The following is a 10,189-nucleotide window of genomic DNA, read 5'->3' as shown; positions in this document are numbered from 1 at the left end:
TCTAGATGGCATGCATATCCCTATTTTGGCACCAGACCACCTTGCCACAGAGTAAATCAACAGAAAGGGCGAGTTTTCTATAGTACTGCAAGCACTGGTGAACAGGAGTGGTGGAAACTCTCTAAAAGTGGGGGGCATAGCTGTCCCACTTGTAAAAGTGATGGAGTCATGGCCCCCTGTTCTGGCACCCCTGTTGGTGGATCACCGGGGACATTTTACAGACAACGCGGGATGGTCAGGGAAGGTGCATACACACGCATTTTTATGAACACAGGCCTGTTCAGAAAGCTGCAAGCAGGGACTTTCTTTCCAGACCAGAGGATTACCATTGGGAATGTTGAAATGCCAATAGTGATCTTGGGAGACCCAGCCTACCCCTAACTCCCGGGGCTCATGTAGGAGCGGATTTTATATTTATACTATAAGAATTAATGTATGATTTGATCATCCTGCCAGCCACCCTTTTTGAATAGCAGAAAGGAATGACCCTCTGGGACATTTGTAGAAATGCATCTGACAGACTGCCAGTGTCTGTACTGATGTTAAGGCAGGGACAGACCAGAACAATCCTTATGACTGATTATGGTCACCCTTTTGTTTTAGGATAAGTTATAATGTCTACTATGGTTTCCTATATGTATTATAAATTAGGCACTCTAGTTAAATAAACATTTCTTTGTTTTAAGGTTTAGTAAGTAAGAGACAGGATCTTGTACTGTGTCTATGTTAATGAGATTAGAGGAATATTGAAGGCCCGGGCCACAATGTGAACTGTTTTGATTACAAGATTTAGTAAGGTTTAATTTACAATGCCTTTCTTGCTCAACATAAAAAGTGCCGTATACCTTTGAAGGTCTCTGTAAAAGACGGTTTGTGTGAATGAGGAATGTATGCATCAGGAAAAGATACGGTGTGAAGGCCATTGTTATAGCCAGATGGTCAAGGAAGAAGTGAAGAGACTTAATGACACCAGAGAACCATCAACGCACATCCATGATTGAGGAAGGACAGATTGACGACCCTGAGATGGAGGCTGGCACCCCTAAAGACAAGACAATTGATTAAATCGAAACCAGGACAGGATGACCCTCTCTGAGGTCTTTTGGAATGTTAACATCAAAAGATAACACCAATTAAGGAGTAACCGGTCACAAACTAACACAGCAAAATTCATAGACTTCAACAGAGAAAAAAGACTTTAAGAACAGGGTGCTTGGCCATGGGACTTTGGGTTAAGTCCTGCAAAGCCTCGGAGCATCGGATCACGACCGACAGAGCCCAGCTCCTCACTTGTGCTCAATCTAATTGGCCATTAGATTGACTCGAGCTACAACAGACTGGTAACTATAAAGACCATCTGCAGGACTTGTGTGTGTGTGTGTGTGTGTGTGTGTGTGGTGTAACTGAAAGCATATGCTAACTGCTGTATTCTCAATAAATGTGGCATGCTGCCTTCTCCCCTATAAAAGATCTTGTGTGCTTTTTATGGGCATAACACTCATGAAGCTCTACACAGGCCACCTCGACAGCAGCAAGGAGCACTTCAACTACAGATTCAGCAGGTGCAGAATGACCGTTGAATGTGCCTTTGGCCATTTGAAAGGCCGCTGGTGCTGTCTACTCATGAGATTAGACCTCAGTGAAAAAAATATGCCAATGGTTATAGTTGCCTCCTATGTGCTTCATAATATCTATGAAGCAAAGGGGGTGAAATTTCCTCCAGGGTGGAGGGTGGAGGTAGAACGTCTCTCTGATGATTTTGAGCAGCCAGATACCAGGGCTATAAGAAGAGCTCAACAGGGAGTTATACGGCTCAGGGAGGCTTTGAAAGACCATTTTAATGGTCAGCCACGATGATGTGTGTCACTGTAGTGTGGTCTGCCTGGCATTGTGTTTTTGTACCCCAGTATGAACTTGTAATGAGTGCTGTGTGTGTAGTAATATAACATTGCAAATGCACCTATTGCATAAATATGAATTATGTCAGCCCCTGGCAGCATATGCTGTGAACTAATAAAGATGATTTAAGTTTCCCTAAATAGACTTTTATTCCGAACCCATGCAAACAGACACATTTATAACTGAATGAAACTTTATAAATACAGGGGAAGAACCTTTGAAGGGGAAAGAACAGTCATTTCCATTTCACAGACACATACACCAACCATGTTTCTCACACGTCAATGTATGTGCGACTGTGGTTGTCTGTATTCTCCCCCAGGGGGAAGTGGTAGGGGTAGTGCAATGGCCCCGGACGCCACGCAGAATGTGGGGCGGTAGTGGGAGTGTAGGGAGGTTCTGGAATGCAGTTCTCTATTGGCTGCAAAGGGAGGCAAGCACGGGTCTGCTGAACCTGAAGGTCAACAAGAGTCTCCAGCATGTCTGTTTGCCACTTGAGAAGCTCCAGCATCTCCTGCTGCACGTCCCTCTCCTTTTCCTGAGCCTTTCTCTTCTCCACACCATCCCTGTCCATTCTGTTTGCGAGGGTGATCCTCCAAGTCTTGTGCTCAGTATCCAAAGCACCACAGGCTTCCAGGATCTCTTGGAACATGTCATCCCACATCCTCTCCCTTCTCCTCCTTATGTGGTTGAGCCACTCCACTGGTGTGGATGGAGATACCCTCCAGGCCACATTTCCAGCTGCAAAAGATACAATGCACAGAGGTACTGTTGAGAGCGTATGCACTCCCCTTGATCCACTCAAGTGGCAAGCACTAGGTTCTCAGTTCTCCTTGGGATTCATAGAGCATGGCGGCAGTCCCATACATGGTGAATACAGCCCAGGGGAGGAAGGGGGCGATTTGGGACGATAATGGAGGTGAGCACATGGGCATCAGTATATGCGGATAGGGCATCTGAACTGAATACCAGCATCATTTTCCACAGTGGTGATTATTTTAGCTGATGTCTCACTCCTGAGGGTAACGGAGGCTGAAAGGAAACAGCTCCTGCACGCGTCTGGCTGCAGACCGGGGCCATATGCTGCTAGCCTGAGTGCTGCAATGGTGCTTGCTAAAGTAATTGCTGACTGGCATGGGAAAGTGTCCTACCACGGCAGAAGAAATAAGGCAGCCCTCCCCAGAAACCTTTGGCAGAGGATTGCAGACCACTTTCAGGAAAGTTTCATGGAGATCTCTATGGAGGATTCACGGGACATAAACAAACTGTTCTGCAGGGCTCCCTCCGCCTAACTGTACAGGGCAATGAGAAGCAGATAGCAACTCTATCTCTATTGGCTATTTCACTACCTCTTCTAGCATTATTAAAAAAGAGTAAATGAACAGATGTGTCCCTGCAATATCAAAGCAAACTGTATATTTACCAGAGGTTCCTTCCCCTGCATCAGGCTCAGCCATGCTGGACTGCAGGGACTGGTTTGACTGCTCTGGAGTCAAAAACAGGTCCTGGCCCACTGGATCCCCCAGTCGCCTGTCCCCCATACTCCTCGTCCAACACCTCATCCTCACTGTTCACTCTGAGGACCGGTGACTCTGGCTCCTCCAAAGTATCCACAGGGCTCGGGGGGGGGGGGGGGGGAAATGGCCTCTGCCAAGGATGGCATGACGCATTTTGTAGAAGTGGCATGTCTGTGGTTCTGCACCAGAGTGACTGTTAGCCTCCCTTGCCTTCTGGTATGCCTGCCACAGCTCCTTGGCTTTCACATGGCACTGCTGCAGGTCCCTCTTGTAGCTTTTCTTCCCCGTGCCCTGAGCAAACTGCTCATAGATATTGACGTTTCTAGGGCTGGATAGGAGCTGTGCCTAAACAGCCTCTTCTCCCCACAGACAAAGGAGATCCACCATCTGCAGTGTGGAGCTGGCATGGTCAGCTGGGCAGTCCCTAGGTGCACTCTCCACACCAAGCAAACAGGAAATGGAATTTCAAAAATTTGTGGGGCTTTAGAGGGGAGGGGGTGTACCTGGCTGCTGGGCAGTGGAGCTCAAAACGGTGACCAGAGTGGGGGCATGGTGGGGCATTGTGGGACATCTCCTGGAGGCCACTAAAGTCATGTCATAAGTAACACAGTGCCTACACAGACACTGCTTTGACCTAACTATGTTGACCTGTGTGCTATACCTCTGGTAGAGGTGGAGTTATTAAGTCGGCATAGCAGGTGAGTTACATCGGTGGGAGCAACATGTTAGTGTAGACGCTTACAGAGTTAGGTCAACATAAGCTGCCTTGCGTCAACCTAACTCTATAGTAAAAACAACGAGGAGTCTTTGTGGCACCTTAGAGACTAACAAATTTATTTGGGCGTAAGCTTTCGTGGGCTAAACCCCACTTCATCAGATGCATAGAGTGAAAAATACAGTAAGCAGTATATATATTACAGCACATGAAAAGATGGGAGTTGCCTTACCAAATGGGGTGTCAGTGCTAATGAGGCCAATTCAATTAAGGTGGAAGTGGCCTATTCTCAACAGTTGACAAGAAGGGGTGAATATCAACAGAGGGAAAATTATCTTTGTAGCGCTAATGAGGCCAATGCAATCAAGGTGGACGTTGCCCATTCCCAACAGTTGACAGGAAGGTGTGAGTATCAGCAGAGGGAAAATTACTTTTTGTAGTGACCCAGCCACTCCCAGTCTTTATTCAGGCCTAATTTGATGGTGTCCAGTTTGCAAATTAATTCCAATTCTGCAGTTTCTCATTGGAGTCTGTTTCTGAACTTTTTTTGTTGAAGAATTACCACTTTTAAGTCTGTTGTTGAGTGTCCAGGGAGACTGAAGTGTTCTCCTACTGGTTTTTGAATGTTATAATTCTTGATGTCTGATTTGTGTCCATTTATTCTTTTGCATAGAGACTGTCCGGTTTAGCCAATGTACATGGCAGAGGGGCATTGCTGGCACATGATGGCATATATCACACTGGTAGATGTGCAGGTGAACAAGCCCCTGATGGTGTGGCTGATGTGGTTAGGTCCTGCAACAAACCCCGTTGCCAACTCTGTCTGCATATCTATTCAAGGGACACCATCATAGGACCTAACCACATAACACCATAGCATAACACCACTAAAGTCAGAGAATTTGGCCCAAATAACTTGAGTTCAGTGTTTAAAGCATGCAATTTTACAAATCCATTCTTTCTAGTTATACAAATTTTATGCTGAGTCACCCTGTACTTTATGGGACTGTGCTCCACAGTGCTAACAGTGAAAGGACAAGTATCAGAGGGGTAGCCGTGTTAGTCTGAATCTGTAAAAAGCAACAGAGGGTCCTGTGGCACCTTTAAGACTAACAGAAGTATTGGGAGCATAAGCTTTCGTGGGTAAGAACCTCACTTCTTCAGATGCAAGAGAAAGGACAGTCTTGTTAAAGCACAGAAATGCGTCATGAGATCTGGATTCTATGCCCATCTTGGTGTGACTTTGACAGCAAGTAATTTAAGCCAAACTTTTCAATGTGAGTGCCTAAAGCTAGAGGTCTAAATCCATATTTGGTTAACAAGGTAAAAGTAATCCAATTTTCTGAGGTGTTAAGCAGCCACAGCTCCTATTGACTTCAATACTATTACTCAGCACCTCTGAAGAATAGGACCGTTTAACTTTTGTTGCCTAAATATGGATGTAGGTATGCACCCAAGTTGAAAATTATAGCCTTCACCTCTCCGAGCCTCAGCCGAATCATTGTACAATGGAAAGAATAATATTTACCCATCTCACAGGGTTGCTGTGAGATTCAATTCACTGCTTTGAGATCCTTGAATGCAAGTCACTATATGACCATAACGTATCGCTATTATGATATTATTATTGAGTGGTTACAGCAGAGGACTAAGAGTTCGGATTCTTTGGTTCTATTCCTAATCATGCCACTGACTTGCTGTGTGAGCTAGGCATGCAGCCTAACTTAATTTTAGCATCTGTAAATGGAAATAATAGTTTCCTACCACATACGGGTGTTCTGAGGATTATTATAAAGTGCTTTGACTCCTCGGTGCAAGTGCCATAAAATAACAAAGTATTATTTGTGTACTGATGACAGTACTATTTTTGTTAGTTAAGATTTTATCTTTGAAGTGTAGAAAATAATAGCATTACAGATTTGATTAGAAAGTGGAGCAGGTTCAATCTCAGCTTTTTCTAGGGCACTGACTTCTTGTTTTGGTCATGGAAATTCACAGAGACATTATGTTCATCTTCTGTATCTAAAACATACCTGCATGGAAGTAGCTTTTAATCAGGAAACACTCTTGGAAGGGCATAGTGTATTTGATTCAGGAACCCTGGGTGAAGTTAAGTGATTTGAGGAAAATTAGACTGATTCAGTAGCAACAGATTTTATGTAAAAATAAAACAACTCCTTTTTAACAATGCAGAGGCAGAAATGTGGAAATAGCAGAAATTATCAGATGAGCTAAACTGAAACTTAGCATTTTTCTAATTTAAATAAGGAAGGATGAAGCCAAACCGTGAGTAATGTTCTGCCTCAACCAACCACATTTGTTATTTGAGGTACTTAAACGTGAGAAACAGTAATGACCTATTTCACTCTTCTTGGGAAGCTGCAATTTTTCTGACAAATAACACATGACAAATAACTTAAGACAATTTCACAAGGTTTAAAGCTTTTCCTGTAAAACTGGGATAAAAAGACCAAGCAAATATGCAGAATTGTCAACCCCAAGTCTGTTAAACAATCAGGAGTCAGGCCCCAAAATCATGAGATTTTAAGAGAATATTAAATTTGGGTTCTTTTCCTTTGCCTTCTGGTTTTTGAACCTCAAGGTTACAGCTGGGTCATGTTTTCAAGCTTTTCTCTGAAACCATGAGGGCTAGATGGTTCCTTATTTCTTCCCCCCCCCCCAAATAATAAATAAATAAAGCTAAGATTCTCACAAAATCAACTGATTCCAGGAGCTGGGGCCTTAAGAAAAACACCAAATATAGTGAACATGGTGATAAAGAAAATCACAAAAGTTGGCAACACTAAAGGACAAAAATCAGAAATGTACAGCAGAGAGCAAATGAAAGTAATTGCAGGGCTGGAATTGGAATAGAATTCAACAGAACTCAGTAAATCTGAGACCCAATCCACCAGAACTCAAAAGGACATGCTAGCGTGAAAAGTCTCAACCCTCCTCACCCCCCAGCTCTCATTCTGATGTTCAGTCTTTGCTTGCAACCTTACATGACTTTCTTCCACCTCCTCTACGGCTAGGCTCACTCCCTACCCGCATCCATTCTACCTTGGCAGGTAGCAGAAGTTGCCTCAACGAGGCAAGATGCCAAGACCTCCCTCTTTCCCAGGCCTGCTCTTTGCCATTATAAGCCTCTGCCTCTTTGGATCGCCCTGTTTTTATTTTAAGGAGCGGAAAGAGGGAACACCATTGACAGGCAGGTTGCTGGAGCAAAAGGAGCCTGAAAGGAAGGGGACAGAGAAGGGGAGAATTGTTAGGAAATTCCCCCATCTCCAGGGAGAAAAGCAGCTGCTGAGGAAGGAATGTGGGAGCAGTGGGGAGCAGGGGGGGAGGGATAGCTCAGTGGTTTGAGCATTGGCCTGCTAAACCCAGGGCTGTGAATTCAATCCTTGAGGGGGCCATTTAGGGAACTGGGGTAAAAATCTGTCTGGGGATTGGTCCTGCTTTGAGCAGGGGGTTGGACTAGATGACCTCCTGAGGTCCCTTCCAATTCTGATATTCTATGACCAAGCAGAGACTCCCTCAACCACTGCCACCAGTAAAATAAGTGTTTGTGAGGAAGAAGAGGGAGCAGAGACCTGCTCAACATCCACTCTGTCCCTGCCCAATGAAAGATGCACTGGAGAGTTCAGGGATGGGAGAAGGGAGGTGCAGGGGACTGAGGCCTTGTCCACATGAGAAAGTTGTACTGATTTTAAAGCAGTCTAGTTAAAATGGTACAATAGAGCTGGGTGGAGAAGAGTATTCAGTTTTGTGAGCTGTGGTAGTTTCCCCACCCACCTCTTCTCACCAACAAATAATTTATATTCTTCTGTGATTGACAGTAATATAAAAAAGAAGGGTCTTTGTAATTTACTTGCATGGGATAGATTGTTTTTTTAGGCCTTAATTCTAAGTTGGAGTTTACTAACATTAACCCTCCGATGCCTCAGAATCTCATTAAATTCTGTGGGGTCTGGAATTTTGAGTCACATTTTGCTCTCAGTTATACCCCTGCAAATCTATTTGGTCTTTTGTTTTCTCACTAGGTGTAGAGTTTAAGAACATTGTTTGGACTATAAATAATACACAGCAATTCAAAACATGATTGAGATTATGTGGCGGAGGAGCCCTGCAGGTCACAGCGCAGAGCTGGTTTAAATGGGGTGGGGGGGAAGAGAGGGAGCCCTGCAGGTCACAGCGCAGAACCGGTGTGTGTGTGTGGGGGGAGCCCTGCAGGTCACAGCGCAGAGCTGGTTTAAATGGGGGGGGGGGGAGCCCTGCAGGTCACAGCGCAGAACCGGTGTGTGTGTGTGGGGGAGCCCTGCAGGTCACAGCGCAGAGCCGGTGTCAATGGGGGGGGGGGGGGGAAGCCCTGCAGGTCACAGCGCAGAGCCGGTGTCAAGGGGGGCGGGGAGCTCTGCAGGTCACAGCGCAGAGCTGGTTTAAAGGGGTGGGGGGAAGAGAGGGAGCCCTGCAGGTCACAGCGCAGAGCCGGTGTCAATGGGGGGGGGGGGGAAGCTCTGCAGGTCACAGCGCACAGAAACGCTGTCGGGCGGGGGGAGCGTCTGCAAAGTGGCTCTACAGCGCCTACAGCTCCCAGCATGCAACGCTCCACGCGGCGCCGCGCGTCCGGCCGCGCTGCACGCTGGGGGCTGTAGTGACTCGCGGAGGGGCGCTCGGCGGGTCCCCAGTTGCGGGAGGCGGCTGCTGTCTGCTCGACGCTCGCTCTGGGGGCTGGGGCGCCGCGCGCGGGACGTGGGGGACGCGGGCTCGCGCTCTCCGGCGCCGCGGGGAGGCCAGTCCGGCCGGGGGCGGCTGCGCAGTGCGGCGCCGGACTGGAGGCAGTTAACCGTCGCGGCGTCCGGTCAGTTCCGTGTTTACACGCCCACCCCGGGGAGTGAGAGCGGAGCGCAGCGCGAGGCGCAGCAGGGAGCCTTCCCCCAGCGTAGTAACAGCTCTCCGGCCTCTCCGAACGGGGGGTCCCTCGGGCCCCCCAGCAGGGAACCTCTCCCCTCCCCCCTCCTCAGACATACAGTAGCGGGGGGTGCTGCCCCCATCCCCGCAGAAGAGCTCTCCAGCCCCCTCCCCCACCGAACAGGGGTCTCTCCTGCCCCCCTCAGCAGGGGGGTGCTGCTCCCTTCCCCCAGCGGATCTCCAGCTCCCCTCCCCCACTTAACAGGGGCGCTCTTCCCCCCCATCCCTCCACGGCAGGGGGTGCTCCCCCCTTTACCCCCCAAGCATCAGGGAGTCTCTGATCCTCCATCTCAGCCGTCAGGGAGTGTCTTCCCCCTGCGGGATGTTCTCCAGAAGGAGCCATGCCGATGTCAAGAAATCTACACAGAAAGCTCTGGACCCAAAGAAGGACGTCCTGACCCGCCTCAAGCACCTCAAAGCGCTGCTGGGTGAGTCGGGGTGGGGTGGCAACAGACAGGGTGCAGACCTTGGGGGCTTTAAACTAAAGGATTCTGTGTGGGGTGTGAGGAGCTGTCAGTGGGCTTGCTAAATACTCTTTCCCCTCCCCACTGGATTATTCCTCCCCACTGCAGGACTTTGTCCTACTGGGTGCTGAATATTGTATCCTGAGAGCAGGCACCAATAAAAGGGGATTGAAAGGTGCCACAGCAGCTCTGGGTCTGTCACTTCCTGCCATTCAATGAATGAGTCGATGGCTGAAATCCAGTTGCTCTGGTCAGGGCATGGCTCTTAAAAGCCAAGGGACTTCTGCTCCCAGGCTCTGAGGACACACTTGCTAAGCATCTCTGATTTATTTATTTCTGTTATGGTGGCATGTAAAGGCCCCAAATCAGGGACCCATCTTGTTAGGCACTGAATGCACAAGTAAAAAAAAAAGACCTCCATTGCCCCATACAATTTATAGTCTAAGCATGAAGATGAAAGATGGCACAAGGATCCCACAAGAAGACTGGGAAGGGGGACCTCAGTGGACACATCATAGTCTCTCATCACAAGAAGGAGTTAGTTTTAAAAATTGCTTTGAAATCTTTTTCTCTCTCTTTCCCCCAACTCCTCCCAAAAAGGGAATTGTCTCCGTTTGAGTGTG

The 10,189-nt window shown here is 47.6% G+C and overlaps 1 protein-coding gene across 1 annotated transcript in view; it reads left to right on the top strand.

Annotated features, from left to right (window-relative positions):
- The first annotated feature begins 9,424 nt into the window (after positions 1–9,424).
- Positions 9,425–10,189, top strand: part of RALGAPA2 (Ral GTPase activating protein catalytic subunit alpha 2) — a 291,897-nt gene continuing 291,132 nt past the window's right edge. Inside the window, exon 1 of the mRNA XM_065401648.1 lies at positions 9,425–9,530. Within this exon, the coding sequence (XP_065257720.1) occupies positions 9,425–9,530 (106 nt within the window). The remainder of the gene's footprint in view (positions 9,531–10,189) is intronic.

This window comes from Emys orbicularis, chromosome 3 (assembly GCF_028017835.1).
Source record: "Emys orbicularis isolate rEmyOrb1 chromosome 3, rEmyOrb1.hap1, whole genome shotgun sequence".
In the NCBI taxonomy this organism is placed as follows: Eukaryota; Metazoa; Chordata; order Testudines; family Emydidae; genus Emys; species Emys orbicularis.
Note: the sequence above shows the minus strand (reverse complement) of the source record. Positions and strands in the feature narration are given on the sequence as shown.